This window comes from Hippocampus bargibanti, linkage group LG04 (assembly GCF_051943395.1).
Source record: "Hippocampus bargibanti isolate YZ-2025 linkage group LG04, ASM5194339v1, whole genome shotgun sequence".
NCBI lineage: Eukaryota > Metazoa > Chordata > Actinopteri > Syngnathiformes > Syngnathidae > Hippocampus > Hippocampus bargibanti.
In genome coordinates, this window is record NC_142737.1 from 15,341,365 (window position 1) to 15,360,442 (window position 19,078).

The window sequence follows — 19,078 nt, forward strand, 5'->3', positions numbered from 1 at the left end:
TAATCGATTGCAAACATGTATGCTTTCCTCTTCAGAACTATTTGAATCATATTCATAACTGGATGCGGAACAAGAAAGCATCTTCTCCGAATCTGAAGCCATTGTTTTGATTCTCGAGCAAGGCAAGACGTCTTGGCGTGACGCCGGGGTCATTTTGAAGTTGTTTTGGGACACTTTAAATCATTTTTATTGGTGTTTTGCATTTGACTAAAAATGTTTATGCGTGCTTTGGGTATTTTAGATGCTATAAAACATTTTTCTGATGTCAGTTAGGAAACAAAAAAATGGTGTTGCTCGTCCTTTAACTCATGCCTTGTGCTAGACTTGCACTTGATGTGTGATGAGTAAATGTTTTAGTCGGTTTCTTTAATTGTCCTTGACATTTGCATACCAATAAGTTTATCAAGATTTTGAACAAATAGTATGACATTTTGGCTACCTACAAAAGCCAGCGAGGCTTAAAATTCTTTGTTCAGCTCTGAAGTCAGTTGAGTCATGTTGCCAGTATAATAATGTACTCGGAAAGGATGTATGATGTTAATAATGGCTAAGGTTTTACTTTTAAATATTCTGTGTGGATACTCTAATTTTCTGGAAAGGAGAAATGTAAACGTTGGACGAGAAAAAAAACGGACCCGTTTTTTTTTTTTTTTTATACTGCATATGCACAATTGACACTACAATACCCAAATTGCCAAAGTAGTTTTGCAAATTCCAATTCAGTTCTGAGAAATGTACTAAAGTAACTGAGGAAAACCTGTAACAATTGCATCCCAAAAGTTTTTGACACCCTGCGCGCTGATTTGGTAAGCTCCATGGAGTTTGGACATCAGCGTTGCTTACAGATAAACTCGTTTGGAAGACTTTGACCCTGGTCTGTTAAAAACCACACCGACAACGTTTCCTCTGAGTGGGATTACAAAAGTACCAAAGGAAGATAGTAGATTCAGGTAAAACCCTTCCATTTTTTATCACATTTTTAAATCCAAAGCAGTCGGATGGAACATGTGACTTGTGTTCAGACCAATTCAAATTATGTGCTTCTGAGTGGAGATAATTACCAAAGCATGAGAAATCTGTTAAGATGAGCAACACTAAATTGCCGTCACAGATGCCTTCTTGCTGCTTCAACTATTTCTAGTGAGTAAGCAGAGTTCACTGAGGTTGCAATTATTTTAAGTCCACTTGGATCTCCAAAACACGCAGAGTGAAATAAAATGTGCTCTTGCTAGGTTGAATGGAGTTCAACAGCTTTAGGCTTTGTCCAGGGATTAATGGCTTTGCAAATACTATTGTTTCTGTACTCAAGTAGATCTTTCACATGGCCATGTGTATTTTTTCCAAAGAGAAATAGAAAGATCATTAGCATTATTTGTGTGCGTGTTAGTGTGTGTTAGCGTGTGTGTGTGTGTGTGTGTGTGTGTGTGTGTGTGTGTGTGTGTGTGTGTGTGTGTGTGTGTGTGTGTGTGTGTGTGTGTGTGTGTGTGTGAGTGAGTGAGTGAGTGAGTGAGTGAGTGAGAGAGAGAGAGAGAGAGAGAGAGAGAGAGAGAGAGAGAGAGAGAGAGAGAGAGAGAGAGAGAGAGAGAGAGAGAGAGAGAGAGAGAGAGAGAGAGAGAGAGAGAAAGTGAAAGCAAGAGAAAGACAGTAGTGACTGGTTCGTGCATCTGCCTCACATTGAGGAGGTGCAGGGTTTGATTCCAACTCCAGCCTTCCTGTGTGGAGTCTGCATGTTCTCCCTGTGCCTGCGTGAGTTTTCACCAAGTGATTTCCTCCCACGTTCTAAAGACATGGCAGTTTAATGGAGCACACTAAATAGTCCTAAGGTGTGATTGTGAAGGTCAATAGTTGGTTATCTATGTGCCCTGAGATTGTCTGGCAACCGGTTCAGGGTGTCCCCTACCGACTGCCCGAAGACAGTTGGGATAAAATACAGCACACCTCGCGGTGCTTGTGAGAAGGATAATCAGATCAGAAAATGGATGGATGGATGGATGGATGGATGGATGGATGGATGGATGGATGGATGGATGGATGGATGGATGGATGCAATGAATGGATGGATGGCTAGATGGGTCTGTTATGGATGGATGGATGAATACATGGGTGTGTCCGTGATGGATGGATGAGTGTGGTATGGATGGATGTGCTGCAGCCTATAACACTACTCTTTGTCCAATAAGCGAAGTACAACCTGAACTGCTTGCCAGCCAATCACAGAGCACATATAATCAATCAGCCATTTGCGCTCAAGGTCGAATCTCCGGACAATTTTGAGTGTTCAGTGAACCTACCATGCATGCAATATTTTTGGAATGCGGGAGGAAAAAAACCCACACTAGTACGGGGACATAACTGCACACACTTTCACCTTATGTGTCAACTGCACAGAAGTTGAACATGAGCACCTTCATGATGTTGACGACAGGCCAGAAGATGCCCATGGTTGGGCTTGGAACGTGGAAAAGTGCGCCGGGACAGGTAGAGGCAATTATGGACTCAAATGACATTGCACCAAACCTGCTATTGGATGACAAATGTTGCACTTCATTTCGTGTCCTGAATGTTTATTTCTCACAATTGATTTTTTTAAGGTGAAACAAGCTGTGCTGACTGCTTTGGATTGTGGCTATCGGCATATAGACTGCGCGGCGGTTTATGGGAATGAAGAGGAGGTGGGAGAGGCTTTGGCTCTCAGGGTTGGGCCAGGCAAGGTAATCAAGTATTTGATCAAAGTCGCCTATGGTATTTTAATTTGCATATTCACCTACAATACATATTGCATATTGGTTTGTTTGTTATTGCCATATGTCTGTGTAAGCTCTCAGTCGTACAGGAGTGGTCCATCGATGAAAAGGTTTCTTCAGCTGTCATCTGTACTTCTTTGAAGGTGTCGGACGTTTCGCTCCTCACCCGAAGAGCTTTGTCAGCGAACTAAAGTTGTGCTGGTAACCCTGGCCCTATATCCCTAATGGACAGAGGTGGCCGTGCATGACCTGAGCTATGATAGGTCCCTGCTCTAAGGTTGGGGGAGCAGTCGACCACTTCCTGAAGCCAATCTGATTAGCTCTATTGTTATATCCCTGGCTCTGGTTTCACCTCATTAGCCAATCTGATTACCTCTCCAATCTGATTACCTCTATTGTTCTATCACTGGTTCAGGTTTCATCTTATTTGGCAGTCTGATTACCTGGTGACCAGAGCTGCTTCTATCCCTAACCAGGAATTCTATCCCCGGGTACCAGCACGACCTTAGTTCGCTGACAAAGGTCTTCGGATGAGGAGCGAAACGTCCGACACCTTCAAAGAAGCACAGATGAAGTAACCTTTTCCGCGATGGACCACTCCAGTACGGCTGAAAGCCTATACAGACGGACTACTAAAACCGTCCACCAAAACACCAGTCTTCTTTTTGAGAGGACGTGAGAGGACGATACATGATGGGCTACTTTCAGAGAGATCACTTGATGAGTTAATGACGATAGGCAAGTCGGTTAGATTTTCTCCTCAGCTGAGGAGAGAGGGGATGAATCAGTTGCAGGGAGCTGGAGATAAGACATGGGGGTTGATCAACTGCGCAAACTCGAGCATATGCAACATTTCTATGCTGCATATCCTCATGAGTATTTTGGTTGAGCTGGCATTAGATGAGAGCAAAAGTACTGTATTTTCCGGTGTATAAGGCGCACCGGAATACAGTAAAGTCGCGTTATATCGATATTCAAGAGAGTCTGAAAAAATATCGATATAACCGGGACTATCGATATATCCGACCCTGTTTGCATGTAATTTTCTCCGTGCGTGCAAAGAAATAGTATCGATATAACCGGGACTATCGATATATCCGTTATCGATATAACGAGACTTTACTGTATAAGGCGTACCCCCAATAAATGGTGTATTTCCAAACATTTTCCATATATAAGGTGCACCGGACTCTAAGGCGCACCTTCAATGAATGAAAAATGTTTTCTAAATATAAAATATACAGATATAAAAGTTTTCCAAATATAAGGCACACCACAGTGATACCACAATGATACCTTGGCTTACAAACTTAATTGGTTCCCAGACAGTGTGTCAGGCGAAAAGTGTGTATCCCAAAAATTAATTCCCCATAGGAAACCATTAAAATGAGATTAATCCGTTCCCAGGTTTTCTACTTTCTAATTTTCTAAGCCTTAAAACTACACAAAATATACCTTATTTTTTGTTTTATTTTATGTATAATAAATGTGCTATGGTATTATAATTAAAGAAATCAACTGTACTGTATAATAAAGTGGTTTTATATACCTTTGTGATGGTCGTTGATGGCTTGATGGAATGCAGTTGCCGGTTTCATCAGCATTAAACACTTGATGAGGAACGTAACCTTCTTTCACCATCTTGAGGAATGATCCCTTGTAGGTCTTTGTGATAATTTTATCTAGTTCCTCATCAATGTAAATTTCTCCACTGTGAGACTAATAAAGGCAAATCCAATCCAATCATGTACTGTTTAGCTGGGTTGATAGCTTTTTGCATCAAGTGTACAGAGGGCTTGTGCGGGTTTGTGGAGTCGGATTGATGGGATATTTTAACCTTGCAGTCTACACTCTGCCTTTGAACTATCAAAGTTGAAACTCTCTCACTGTCGTCTGCCTGTCTCTTTAATGTTTAAACCACCACCCCTCCCTGCTGCATTCTTGACCAATCACGTGGCTTTAACCAAAGACTGGAGGCGGGGAATAGAGGACAAAAACAGTCGGCTACCATTTTGTTGTTAGAAGAACGGGCTTGTTCACGAACGACACATCACTCATTGAGGCAGCTCCGTGTACGGAAAAAGTTCGTATGCCAAGGTAAAATGTTCATAACTGTAACGTTCGTAAACCGAAAAGTTTTTAAGCCAAGGGGTTCATAAACCGGGGTATCACTGTATAAGGCGCGACAGTAGAGGCTGGGGTTACGCACTACTTCTTCTACAGGGGGGAAATGGAGTTTGTGGCTGCTCACAGTATTTGCGAGACCAGTTGTGGCTCAATATACTTCACATATAAGGTGCACTTGCGTATAAGGCGCAGGGTTATCTTTTGAAGAAAATCAAGGCTTTTGGGCACGCCTTTTACACCGGAATATACGGTAATTGTGAGTTCCATGGCTGCAACAGGAATTGTAACCTGTTTTTTGTTGTATTACCCGCAGGCCTTGCGTCGTGATCAAGTGTTTGTAACATCTAAACTGTGGAACACCAAACACGATCCCTCAGATGTCGAGAAAGCGTGCAAGACCACATTGGCCCACTTGGGTCTCTCCTATGTGGACCTCTATCTGATGCACTGGCCCATGGCCTTTCAGTGGGTGGTTGCAACGCATTCCACCGACAATGTATGTATGACTCATGTTGCGTGTTCTTCATACGTTCAGACCGGGAAAGGAGCTGATGCCTCGACGTGAAGATGGAAGTGTGTGTTACTCTGACACACACTACACAAAGACTTGGGCCGCCATGGAGGAACTTGTGGACAGAGGCCTGGTCAAGGCCATTGGGCTGTCCAACTTCAATGCAAGGCAGATGGATGACATCATTAGAATGGCCAGACACCAGCCTGTGGTCAACCAGGTAAACCACAACCGTTACTACCGATGGGTTAAAAGCAAAGCAAAGTCGTTGAAATTGCTAACCCAACATTGGGTCCAAAAGGGACTGAGTGAGCTAAACTCAGTTTTTTTAAATATTATTCCGCTTATTTGTTCAATTGGTCATTTTTAGTATACCAAGATCATGGGTTGAAGATTTGGGTTAAAATTATCAATCTAACCGTGGTTAAAAGTAGTGATTTTATTCAAAACGAATGTCTCTCGGAACTGTTAGATGCTCAGGACATTGTGATGATGTGTAGTTTTGTGCCTCTCTTGCTGCAGGTGGAGTGCCATCCGTATTTATCCCAAGCAGATTTGTTTGCTCACTGTCGGTCAGTAGCAAGATGGATTTTTCCCCCTTTGTTTTCTACTTGTCTGTTTAACTCATTCACTGCCAGAAATGTGCAAAAATGTGTCCACTCCAGTGCCAGGGTTTTTGTCATTGTCGCTCGAATTCAAGGACCCACAGAATATTGAGTTTTCGGACTTCATAAACGTTCAATGCAGCGTTAAGAAAACCTTAGACCCTCTGCTTACATCAGAAAAAAAAGAGTTGATTCCTAAATTTTATGGGTCTGGAGATATATGAGCTTGAAATTAGGGCGATTGGTCGAAATACAATGCAATACATACATATTGGTTTATATAGGGCTTTAAAGACAGCCGAAGCTGGAACAAAGCGCTAATATGGAAAAAAATGGAAATGCTAGTGGAACGAAAAAAACATGGCAGGAGGCCATGGCCAGCGCTTTATCAGCACCCAAACAAGAAAAAACAAAACCCGTACAAATTCGGGAATGGCGCTCTACGTCATGTTTTCAATTTCCGAATAAATTTGTGAATGGCAGTGAATGAGTGAAACAAAATAACTCGATTCGGGGAAGATTGTCTTTGTAGCCGACGGGAGCACGATTTCCCGGAGCAAACAATGACCATTGCTCAGTGCTCCTCTTTGGACTTTTATTTGCATATGCAAAATACAAGAAAAACACTGTTCCTTGATACTTGCATACCACACCCATAGTTCAGCCTCACATTTGATTGACCTTTATCAAGTTTTGAACCAGTTACTCTAACACACTGGTTTCAAAGTCAAGGCCTGGGGGCCAAATCTGGCCCGCCACATCATTTTATTCGGCCCACAAAAGCAAATCAAACTTGTGAAATTCCTTAAAGGACAACCAACGCCTCTGGACAAGTTGCGTCCATAATTTGTAAAATGGCTTCAAATGACTTCTACTGAGCATATTTTACAAAGATTCCACCGCATATAGCTATATTTTACGCGCTGAATATTCATGAAGTCTTGTTTTCGAGTTGATGACAATGCCCAAAGTGACGTCACATTCAGAACGCCCCTGACCAAAAAAGCGACACACAATGCATTTTGGGTCCTTTTTTTCATCTGAAAACATAGTGTTGATCGCGAAATTAGAAGGAAAACTACATAAATAACGCAATGGTGAATCGTTGTGTGTCGCAGCCAATTGCGGTAACACACATAAAGAAGGTGTAAGTTTACACAAATTCCCAACGGACAAATCAGCTCATTTCCAACGGCGCGTGTACGCCATCTTGTGCATTTTCTGGCCGCTGCATTGGAGTCCAGACGCCTCGAATTGATACGGAAGGACTTCTTTAATCGATTGCAAACATTTATGCTTTCCTCTTCAAAACTATTTGAATCATATTCATAACTGGATGAAGAACAAGAAAGCATCTTCTCCGAATCTGAACTCTTTGAAGCCATTGTTTTGATTCTGATATGTGACCCATAGTGACGTAACGAACAAGGGGGTGGGACTTTCTGAATCTCCCAGGTTTCGAGCTCATTTCGTGGCAGTTTTGGGACACTTCAAGTCATTTTTATTGGTCTTCAGCCTGCGTGTTTTGGGCATTTTACATGCGATAAAACGTTTTTCTGATGTCAGGAAACAAAAAAAATGGTGTCGGTTTTCTATTAATGCTTGCTAAAATATGCAAATTGTCCCATGTAAACCACAATAAGTAATTATTTTTTTACTTCAAATTTGATTCGTAAGCTGCTATAGATACTTTTAACATGCATTAATGAATGAGCTGAGCATGTGGGTATAACAAACATGTATTTTAGTTTAATATGACAATAAGTATAATACAATATTCTGAGTTGAAATATTTTTATGAGAGGTTCATTAAAGTTTAAATTATACATACAGTAAAGTCTCGTTATATCGATATTCAAGGGAGTCCGAAAAAATATCGATATAACCGGGACTATCGATATATCCGACCCTGTTTGCATGTAATTTTCTCCGTGCGTGCATAGAAATAGTATCGATATAACCGGGACTATCGATATATCCGATATCGATATAACGAGACTTTACTGTATTTACTTTGGCATTTGATGAATCCAAAGGCTTGTGTTTTTATCCTCCGTCAATGGACACAGCATTGGCATTAAAAGTGTTTGTAGAGATATCTACATATATTTTGCTGGTGATTCACTGCAATTTTAGAACATTATAAGCGATATATATTCAATGATGTAGAGAACTGGTGCAAAAGTCTAGGCCCGGGGGCCAAATCTGCCCCGCCACATCATTTTATTCAGCTCACGAAAGCAAATCAAACTGTTTATTTCTCCTCCCAAGCTGAGACTAGCCTTCTTACAGCATCCGTGCTGTAATGTGATTACTATGGACTTCAAAAAGCCCTGCGTCCAAGAAGGCCGACACCCTTGCACATAGACATTTGAGGATCCAAAACATCTAAACAGGCCCAAATTACACGAAACTTTAAACATATAGTATATATTATAGAATATTATTTTATATATATATTATAGAATTCTCTATCACTACTCTAAGCAGAGTTTCACGCTCAAACATGTTCCCTAGGTCAGTGGGAGTTTGCTTGATAGCCTACAGTCCTCTGGGCAGCGGGGATCGACCCTGGGCTACCGCCGAGGAACCTTGTCTGCTGAAGGATCCCCGACTGGGCGAAATAGCTCAACGATACCACAAGACACCTGCTCAGATCATACTCAGGTAGGAAGTTTTCATTTCAAACCATTTGCAAAAGCCAATGAGACCCCACACCAAAGATGTGCGGAGATAAAGTATATTAACTCATTGACTGCTATTCACACAAGGGCTGGCCATGGCCTCTGGCCATGTTTTTTTCCTTTCCACAAGGGGGCTGCATTTCCCTTTTTCCATGTTAGCGCTTCCTTCCAGCTTCAGCTGTGCGCTATATAAACCAATACTGTATGTACAGTAAGTATTGCATTGTACTTTGGACAGCCGCCCTCATTTCAAGCTCATATAACTCCAGACCCATATAATTTAGGAATTAACTTTTTTTTCTGATGAAAGAAGAGTCTAAGGTTTCTTACGTTGCATTGAATGTGTGTGCAGTCCTAACCCTCAAAATTCTGTGGGTCTTGGAATTCGAATGACAATGACAAAAACCCTGGCACTGGAGTGGACACATTTGTGCACGTCTGGCAGTGAATGAGTAAACATACATGTTACATCACGAGCCATTTTCATACCTTTTTTTAACAAAGAATATTCACACAATGTGACAGCCAGGATGTATACGCGTGCCAAGTTGTTGTCAATTGCTATCTGCAGGTGGCACATTCAAAGAGGCGTTGTGTGCATCCCCAAAAGCGTGACCCCTTCCAGGATTCAGGAGAACCTGCAACTATTGGATTTCGCCCTGTTAGAGGAGGACATGAAGCTGGTGGACGCCTTCAATTGCAGCCAACGTTTCATCGTCCCAACAGTCGAGGTGAACGCCGTGCATGTATTCACCCAAATGGGAGTGTCTATGTTGACTTGAATACAAGGGTGAGCAATTTGCTTTTCCACAGAGGGACAACAAGAAACTTTGGCGAGATGCTGAACACCCTCATTTCCCCTTCAATGACCCGTACTGAGTCAATAGTCATCTTTTGCCTCCAAGCCAATTCCGATGGGACATTGTGTGACACAAAAACAGAATCCAATGATTTTACAAATCCTGGTCAACCTATTTTCAAATGAAGGCATGACAAAATATTTAATTCAAGCTGATAATTTTGGCAGCACATAATCATGAATGTAAATGTTATGGGCGTATCACATTCTGAAGAGCTAGTACGAGGTCATGTTTAATGCCCTTTTTACAAAACGTTTGGGGATAGTTGAAGCTTTGCAGTCGGAATCCTTTGCTATTCTTGTTTAATGCCCACCATTGGCTGTTCATCAATCTCATTTGAGGAGTTTCACAGCACAAACATATTGAATACTAATTACACATTACATTACAAGTTGCAAAGCAGTGGTGGGAATACTTAACTTGGTGTTAACACAGTATGAAGATCAACCACATGTTAAGTCTCAAGATTTGGTCTGGAGACTCATGATTTTGACCACTCACGATAATTTCTAAGATGAAACAAAAGAAAATGTAAAAAATAAAATGCATGTTTATACTACAGTAAAGTCTCATTATATCGATATTCTCTGGAGTCGGAAAAAATATCGATATAACCGGACTATCGATATATCCAATCCTGCGGCATGTAAATTTTCTCCTTGCGTTCATAGAAATAGTATCGTAATAAGCAGTACTATCGATATAACAGATATCGATATCACGAGACTTTACTGTATTTGAATGTATAAACTATGAAGGCATGTTTGTGTTTTATTGACTTCTAATTTACACTTTTGTAACACTCACATTATTTTAACACGCACTACAAACTCCAAGTATGAAAATCTCCCGATTTCTGAAACTTAACATGTTGCAAACTTCCAGCCTGCCCAAAAAAATGTTGGGAGTTGGCATTGTGGGCCAAATGGTAATTGGGAGCAACGGAATAGACATTTCAAATGCCCCTGATCAAACCCTAATGCAGAGTGACACTGTGCTGTCAGCAGGGGGATTGCCTGCAGCACAGTCTCAGACCTCTCGTCAGGAATACACCAATCGAGGCTACACATGATGTGTCATTAAAATCATGGGCACCCAAAACATGTTCAACACGTGTGAAACTTTATTTTCAACAACATAACCTTGACAAATTTAATAACATTATATGCTACTGTTTTATTTTAAAAAACAACAAAGTAAATTTTGCAACCCCCCCCCCCCCCCCCCCGCGTCTCAAGGTCAAGCATAGAATCCCACCACTAAATGTATCATAGTATAATGAAAACGAGGCAACTCAATAAGCCCCCCACCCCCCTTTCCCCACTGGAAAAACTCCATTGCAGTACTCACCTTCCATTTGCAAACATCCCCTTCCCCGCCTACAACAAAGCCAGGGCAAGCGAAGTGGCAACATGCTGTTTCCAAGGGAACTCATACAAAAAAAATATAGTAACACAAAAAAAGAAGCACAAAGTCCTAAAAAGGTGGAATCAGGTGAGAATTTGTACAGGTATCATCCCTGTGCTGAACAATATGGGGCACTGTGGGGCATTTTATCCGTAAAGGTCATCGTCATTATCTTCATTGAAAACGGGACCTGTGCCACTTCCTCCTGTGCCGTGACTTGGGCCGCCCCCGGCTGTGGTACTGTTGGGGAACCTGAAAACAAGATGGAAGACCAGGTCTCATGTGAAAAACTGGACATGGTAACACGCTAATCTGTCGTATTCAATATGAATCTCACGTCTTGACAAAAAGCCGGAAGTTAGTCATTAAATCAAAATTCGAAGCAGTCATTTAAAGGACAACCGACGTCTCCGGACAAGTTGTGTCCATAATTTGTAAAATGACTTCTAATGAGCGTATTTTAATAAGATTCCACCGCATATAGCTATATTTTCCGTTTTAAGACTCGCGCTGAATATTCAGGAAGTCTTGTTTTTGAGTTGGTGACGAGTCCGTACGTGATGTCACTAAAGGACCGCCCCATGACCGTAAAAAAGACGCATTGCGGTCCTTCCATCACGTCAATCTATTTTGCTTGTTTGGTCTGGGGACCTCGTGTTGCACCCGAAAGCCGCCGGAAGGCCAGAAGAGGGCGTCCAAGCGCCATATAAGGAATTTATCAGCCTGTGGAAGCGACGGTGGCCACAGGAGGTCGCCATTTTGTGCCTCTTTTTTGTGTTGAGAGATTTCCCCCCAATTTTGCCGCAAAATGGCCCGAAATAAATTATTTAATCGATTGCAAACATGTATGCTTTCCTTTTCAGGACTATTTGAATCATATTCATAACTGGATGTGTAACAAGAAAGCATATTCTCCGAATCTGAAGCCATTGTTTTGATTCACTAGCAATGCAAGACGTGTTGGTGTGAAGTCACGAACTGGGGGCGGGACTTTCTGAAAATGCCCAATTTGCAGCTCAATTTTTTGCACATTTTGGACACTTTTATTGGTGTTTTGCATTTGACTAAAAATACCAGCATGCGTGTTTTGGGCATTTTAGATGCTATAAAACGTTTTTCTGATGTCAGTTAGGAAACAAAAAAGTGATGTCGGTTGTCCTTTAAAACCGTTGCATTACTCTTGTAAAATGATGCTCCTCTCGAAAAACAAAAAAAAACAAACGGAATCTAAACCTGTTAACGAGTGAAGTGGTATGGTTTACCTGAAGCTGCCGAAGCCACGACTCTGCTGCAGCGTCTGTGCAAACATCTCATATTTGCGGATGTCGTTGTCGCTGACGGAGCGGCGGGCGAATCGCATGGCCTCCTCGAAATGGTCCTTCCTGATCTCTGGCACGGGGTCATCTTCTTCCACCTCCTACGACATAAATATGTGTTGGAAGTACACTGAACATCGTGAATGGTGGCTGAGAGAAGGTGAGGACAGTGGAGGTTGTCTGACCATGGCTAAAGGATTGGTCTGCCTCTCCCTCTCTCTGCGGATCTCGTTTTCGATGCTCTCTCTGATGGCTAGTTTACACGCCCGCTGGCAGATCTCTGTGAGGTCAGCTCCAGAGAAGCCATTGGTCATCTTTGCCAGGTAGTCCAGGTTGACATCCTGGGATTACATTGAAAGGAAACAAAACTCAGATGAAGGAAGGGATTTATCCAAGATGCAGACAACAGAATTTCCAATTTGGTTCCCCTGTGAGACTCAATTTTTGTCCTATTTAAGATTTTTTCAGTGTGATTGATATTCATGACCCAGGAATGTTTTTAAAAAAAATTAACAGATCTTCTATTGTGTTGGTTCGTAATCCATGCACGGTCCATGCAAACTTGCATATAAGCTTGGTCCATGTCACCACCACTGGAACAGAAATCTATTTTAAAGCAAAGCCATGCTGTATTGTAAAATATTTAAAAAGTAGGCCAAGTCAAAAATTTATAAATACTGTTTTATGCAACTCCCACCAGCGTGAACATGGCATTGAGGTTAATATTGTGTGTGTGAAATTTGAATTGCAAACCAATCTCCGCCTTTTTCTTTTTTTTAGCCATCTCAGGAACATCTGGCAAACAGCACATGACGCATCTCCAAAAACAAGCGAGCTGCGATCGGTCATTACGCAAGCCTTTTGTCGCCTTGATTTGTCATTTTCAGGATGATCGACATAGATATTGGCAGCATCACCAATAGTTTTTAATAACTAGATGTTTTAAACTTTATATTAACTCATTCGTTGCCATTCCCGAATTTATTCGGGAATTCAAAAGTGTGACGTGGAGCACCATTCCTGAATATGTTCGGGTTTTGGTTTAACTTGCCAGGGTGCCGATAAAGCGTTGGCCAGACCTCCTTTGCCTTTTGTCCATGTTAGCGCTTTCTCACATCTTCAGCTGTTGTTAAAGCCCTATATAAATCAATATTGTATTTGATTTTGGACAGCCAGCCCCATTTCAAGCACAGATAAGTCCAGACCCATATAATTAAGGAATTAACTTATTTTTTCCTGATGGAAGAAGAGAGTCTAAGGTTTCGTATTCTACATTCAATGTTGATGTAGTCCTAAAAGTAAATATTCAGCGGTTCCTGCAATTTGAGTGAAAATGACAAAAACCCTGGCACTGGAATGGACACAGTTTTTGCATTGTCTGGCAGTCAATGAGTTAAGTTAAGACTATTTTTAAATATCTTTTTATGCATGTCTCCATCCCCACAATTTTCATCTTTTAATGTATTTTCACTTTCACTGATGATAAAGTTCACCTTGCTGATGGGACTCTTGCGAAGGTTGGCCTTGAGGATGCTCATTCGGCTCTTCTCGTCAGGCAGAGGGATGTAGATGAGTTGGTCCAGACGGCCAGGTCTCAAGATGGCGGGGTCAATGATGTCGGGTCTGTTTGTGGCACCGATGATGAAGACGTTCTTCTTACTAGACATGCCATCCATCTCAGTCAGGATCTGGTTGATGACGCGGTCTGCCGCTCCGCCGCCATCTCCAACGTTGCCGCCGCGAGCTTTTGCTATGGAATCCAGCTCGTCAAAGAAAAGAACGCAAGGGGCCGCTTGACGAGCCTGGATGTATACAGATGGGGATTTTTTTAAGGACCATGAACATTTGCGAAGATGTGAAATCATCTTGATGATGGCAAAATGCTCACCAACCTTGTCAAAAATCTCTCTGACGTTTGCCTCAGACTCTCCAAACCACATGGTGAGCAACTCTGGTCCTTTAATAGAGATGAAATTTGCCTGGCACTCGTTGGCAATAGCTTTGGCCAGCAGAGTTTTACCACAACCGGGTGGCCCATAGAAAAGCACGCCCTTGGAAGGGGTCATGCCAAACTTGAGGAACTTGTCCGGGTGCTCCACTGGGTACTGAATTCAAAAGGTTGGATGAAGACATGCAATTTATGACAGCTTACAAAGGGCACTGCTTCTGGCGGTTTTTTGTTTGTTTGTTTTATGGGGTTTCCATACCTGTACCAACTCTTGCAACTCTCTCTTGACATCTTCCAGTCCACCAATATCCTCCCAAGTAATGTTAGGAACTTCGACAACTGTCTCTCTGAGAGCTGAGGGGTTGCTCTGGCTCAGAGCCCACTGAACATTTGATTTACTCCAGTTAGTTGACATCATTAAAAATAAAATAAATCCAAATGTTGCCATCGATCTAAGATCCTTACCTTGAAGTCATCCATAGTCACAGCAAGAGAATTCATGACTTCGGCATCAATAGTTTCATCCTCCAAATCAATCAGGTCCATCTTCTTTCGAATAGCTTGGAGGGCCGCCTCAGAGCACAGGGCAGCCAGATCGGCCCCCACGTGACCGTGGGTCTCATTGGCTACCTGCCAAAATCAAACACACACCTCAATCACAGAGTATATTCCATTCACAACAATCTTAACAATAAAACTAATTGTGTTGGTACATGACTTGAAGTACAAACCTGTTCCAAGTCCACATCATCAGCAAGCTTCATGTTTTTAGTGTGAATCTGGAGAATCTCGAGTCTGCCAGTGGCATCTGGAATGCCAATGTCCACTTCCCGATCAAAACGACCTGAGAACAGTTCAGAAAAATCATATTAGTTCACCCAAATCTCAAATTAAATAACATCGGGAACATGAAAACTGCTGCTTTGTTTTGTTTGTTACCAAATCTCCTCAAAGCTGGATCGATGCTGTTCGGTCTGTTTGTGGCGGCCATGACGATGACATGAGCTCGCTGTTTGAGGCCATCCATCAGAGTCAGCAGCTGTGAGACAATGCGCCTCTCCACTTCTCCATGGGTCTACAAAGACATTTCACAGCATTTAAAAGCAATAAAGGATTTATATACCACTGTTTTTTGTTTTGTAACAGAGAGAAAGTGAGAGACAATGTATGCCTTCTTGATGGCCATTTCGATATTATAATACTCCTTCTCTTCAGCTCACCTTCTCTCTCTTAGGAGCAATAGCATCAAGCTCATCAATGAAGATGATGGCAGGAGCATTTTTCTCTGCTTCCTCAAAGGCTTTCCTCAGGTTACTCTCGCTCTCTCCAGCCAGCTTGCTCATAATCTCAGGGCCTTCAGAAACAAACATTCTCATGAGAGGAAATGCAGATTTTTAATCAAATGACAAACATATCTTCAAGGTGGCAGGAATATTTTAAAGTAGTCTGAGACGTGCATGATCATAAGAGATCCCACTGACATTATTTTGATGAGACAAAAAAATTGACTCATCTTGTCACTTCGAATGACAATGCACACCCATAAAGTGATGCACCAAGATTGATGAATTCCCCCCCCCCCAAAATGAAATAGTGCGAATAAAGTTAAGATTTAATCTAATGTGTCTCCATACCATTGATCAGGAAGAAGAAGGCTCCAGTTTCATTGGCCACAGCCCTGGCAATCAAGGTCTTTCCAGTTCCAGGAGGTCCATAGAGAAGAATTCCACGTGGGGGCTGGAGAAACCAATAGATTAACAGAATGTGGGCGAAGTATCAAATAGGACATTACTCAAATTTACTAACTTTTGCAATAATGGCAGTGGTGTCGCCAACTTTTTCAGTTGGTCACACCAAATGCAGCATGACCACGTTTACTGATAAACGGTCAACTAAATTGACATAATGTAGATTAATGTCACAAGAGCCATTCATCCATTTTGTAATCCGCTTTGCGTTTTCTCACTCATGTGAATAGATGTTTATTTCTTTTTACCAGTGCGGTAGAACAGGCTAAAATTTGTGGGCATAATGCATTGTAAGTGAATTTCAATATAATCCAAGCGCTGTTACTTGTGTGGAGTTTAACGCAACACCGAGAAGTGAATGAACTTTTTCTTTGTTGAATAAAACATTTAATAAACTTCAAACTTTCAACGACAATGCAAGGTGTATTTTGGTAAATTAGATTGTATACTATGACCAATATACACTGTAGCTTCGCAGTACAAAATCATATTACATTTCCACACCTACAATCAAGCCTAAACCAAGATAAAATTGTAACAGCAGTAACAAGGACCTCCAAGTAAATACATACCTTGACACCAATGGCCTTGAACAATGCAGGGTGCCGAAGCGGTAGTTCCACCATTTCTTTGATCTGAGCCAGTTGCTTTCTCACTCCACCAATGTCATCATAACCAACCTCATTCAAAGACTCCTCTTCATCCTGAAATTGTAATCAAAATTAAGAAAATAGGAACAGACAGCATAGTGATTTAATGCCTACCTCTCTCCTGATAGGCTCGCCTTCACAATGAATGACAGTGTCAGGAGCAACGATGCAGTAGGGAGAAGGATCAGTTTCAACCACTTTGAATTCCACGGCGCGCATGCCTCCACGAACGAGGAAAATATCACCTTTCAAATAAATTGGGTCATATTTATTGAAAGTTACAACTCAGAGAAAATAATTATAAATTAGTGATCAGGTCTGGCTAGCACTAACCTCTGCGAATAGGTCTGTAAGCCTCAAGAAAGTATGGCTTGAGATAAACCTCAAACAGGTTGCCAGTGATTCCCTCTACTGTGTCATCTATTGGAAGAACATGGATCCTTTTTCCATACTTTACATCAGGACATGGCTGAATGCTGAGGGAAAATATTGAACTCTTTTTATCCGATATTAAGGAGAAGCCAAGACAGTCGTGCACCAATCCCCCACCTGATGACATCACCCAGTCGGACCCTTAGGTTGTTGCGGACCACCCTGTTCATTCGAACTTTTTCATCAGAGCATGTATCATCAGACAATACAATGCACACAGTCTCTCGTCTCTTTTTGCCCTTCATCAGTACTGTGTCGCCACGGAACAGCTGCAGCTCATCCATCTTGGTCTGGAGGCAATATTATATACATTTAAATCTACCGATAAAGTTCATAACATTTAAACAACACTCATCTTTCCAAACTGTGTACCTGAGAGAGAGACACAACACTGTTGTCTTCATTAATAGACTCATCCACAATAAGTCTGTTGGGCCTGTTCTTCTGTTTCAGAATTGCAGTCGCTAGGTCATCATTTTTTGATCTAGAAGAGAAAAACATGGGTTGTAATAACACAGTAAATACAATTTAGGTTTTAGCGTGTTTATTGAAACAATTTTAGTAAAATAAAATAAAAAAAAACAATTGCACTCAAGTCGAAATTTGTGGAGTGCACATTGTGCATTCAATGATTTTGACATTCATCCAAATGAATTTTGTATCTTCAACTTTAGAGAATGTGAGGCGAATTACATATACACTGGCTGACGTTTTTAAGTAGGATACACATTCATTGAATGTGTCAACAAACTGTTTTCTCCCGTTAGCCTACGTTTGAGATGACTGGCATAACTGATGGGTGGTAAAAGAATAACTTAAAACACCAATATTGCCAAAATGGTCTTTTTGGGTAGCCGTGGCTTGCTTTTAGAATCCGTTTCCAGGTCGTTAGCTCGCCAATGTTAGCCTCGACGCTAAGTGACGGGCGAGCGAGCGAGCCCGGATGACACAGCAAAAGAATCGCGAAGAAAACTTTGGATAGCTTTCTCGATCGAAAAAAAATATAGCTAAATGTACGTTTCTAACTGTCCATTTGTGTCGTTTCCCACGTTTGCTTTCAAGGTGTGTCGTACATTCGCCAAGTGAAACACTATTACACAATTAGTATTAACTTGGTCGCTCAGTATAAATGCTAAATGTGCTAGTTAGCTTTGCGGTACTATTGAGAGTGGACGTGACGCCACTGGCTATCGGGTTACCATTGATTGAAAGCATTAATTGGCGTAACATTAACATCCACTCCTCCTCATTTCGGGGCCGTTATAGACGGGCTCTGAGCAGTTAGACAGTGCTTGGGTAGGCGTTAAAGGCCACCTCTGTGTAATGGTGAATGGCTTTGGCCTTGAAGGGGTTGCTAAGCTAAGACGCGCAACAACCCAACACCAATGACTGTGCTTTGTCAAGCCGTTGTCACATCACTGTTACCGAAAACGTATAACTACGAAACGACAGCGGTGGGAATCGCACGAACGTGACAGACAATGTGTAAAATGTGTTCGGGATAACCATTCATTGTTTGAAATGTTGTCGCCAACGCAACCAATGGACAAGTAACTGACCCCGATAGCTTTGTCGCTAATTGTTAGCAGTCGAGCTAACTTTCATAAACTTGTATATGCTGATGACACGTTTGTATTGCTGTTCGATAAATAATGTTTAAAAACATAGATTAATGTGTCTACTTACTCCCCTCCCGATGCCATGGTTGTCCACCGTTACAACAATAAATACCAGAAATCTAGCTAAATTTGCTATGCTTCACCGGCTTTCGTTACACTACGTCGCGTAATATCACACGAACGTCCAGAGGTTTCCGTGCTTTTCTATTCTGGTGTACAGATCGCTTGATGCTCCATTGATTCTAATTGGTTGATGCCGTCCATGAAATTAGTTGACCAATAGAAAACTAGATATCTGTGACGTCACGTTGATAAGCGCATTCAGTTGGCCAATAGCAAAACAATAAACTGTTCCTATGGTCCGCCTACTTTGATATAATTGGTCAATCAAACTAGTGGGTAAACAATATGGGAAACCAATGAGCGT

General features: G+C 41.7%; 2 protein-coding genes across 3 annotated transcripts; one reads left to right on the top strand and one right to left on the bottom strand.

Moving 5' to 3' along the window:
• Positions 1-863: 863 nt before the first annotated feature.
• Positions 864-10,292, top strand: akr1a1a (aldo-keto reductase family 1, member A1a (aldehyde reductase)). 2 transcript variants are annotated; one of them, XM_088994279.1, is made up of 9 exons: positions 864-950; positions 2,389-2,478; positions 2,592-2,711; positions 5,185-5,336; positions 5,407-5,602; positions 5,905-5,954; positions 8,505-8,654; positions 9,243-9,402; positions 9,485-10,292. In XM_088994279.1, the coding sequence occupies exons 2-9, from the start codon at positions 2,398-2,400 to the stop codon at positions 9,548-9,550; spliced, it is 975 nt and encodes a 324-aa protein (XP_088850405.1). In that variant the 5' UTR covers positions 864-950; positions 2,389-2,397; the 3' UTR covers positions 9,551-10,292. The 2 variants fall into 2 exon arrangements, with proteins under 2 accessions (XP_088850405.1, XP_088850406.1); XM_088994280.1 differs by lacking the exon at positions 5,905-5,954.
• A 536-nt stretch (positions 10,293-10,828) lies between these two features.
• Positions 10,829-18,870, bottom strand: vcp (valosin containing protein). Its single transcript, XM_088994278.1, has 17 exons — positions 18,719-18,870; positions 17,405-17,516; positions 17,150-17,322; positions 16,934-17,076; positions 16,715-16,845; positions 16,523-16,654; positions 15,837-15,939; positions 15,423-15,556; positions 15,142-15,277; positions 14,934-15,046; positions 14,668-14,832; positions 14,462-14,584; positions 14,147-14,359; positions 13,748-14,056; positions 12,440-12,595; positions 12,201-12,355; positions 10,829-11,190 (listed from the first exon to the last, which is right to left on the bottom strand). Exons 1-17 carry the CDS (start codon positions 18,733-18,735, stop codon positions 11,085-11,087), a joined length of 2,421 nt encoding a protein of 806 aa, XP_088850404.1. The 5' UTR covers positions 18,736-18,870; the 3' UTR covers positions 10,829-11,084.
• Positions 18,871-19,078: the final 208 nt, after the last annotated feature.

What these genes read in the sequence shown, in the direction of transcription:
- vcp (XM_088994278.1), bottom strand. An exon ending in CTTCTTCTTCCTGATCAATG is followed by an intron (nt 15,557 to 15,836) that starts GTATGGAGACAC and finishes TTGTTTCTGAAG; the next exon opens with GCCCTGAGATTATGAGCAAG. An exon ending in TTGCTCCTAAGAGAGAGAAG is followed by an intron (nt 15,278 to 15,422) that starts GTGAGCTGAAGA and finishes ATGTCTTTGTAG; the next exon opens with ACCCATGGAGAAGTGGAGAG.
- akr1a1a (XM_088994279.1), top strand. Translation starts at nt 2,398, where the DNA reads ATGAGCACCTTCATGATGTTGACGACAGGCCAGAAGATGCCCATGGTT. An exon ending in TCAGGGTTGGGCCAGGCAAG is followed by an intron (nt 2,712 to 5,184) that starts GTAATCAAGTAT and finishes TATTACCCGCAG; the next exon opens with GCCTTGCGTCGTGATCAAGT. An exon ending in GATTTGTTTGCTCACTGTCG is followed by an intron (nt 5,955 to 8,504) that starts GTCAGTAGCAAG and finishes CATGTTCCCTAG; the next exon opens with GTCAGTGGGAGTTTGCTTGA.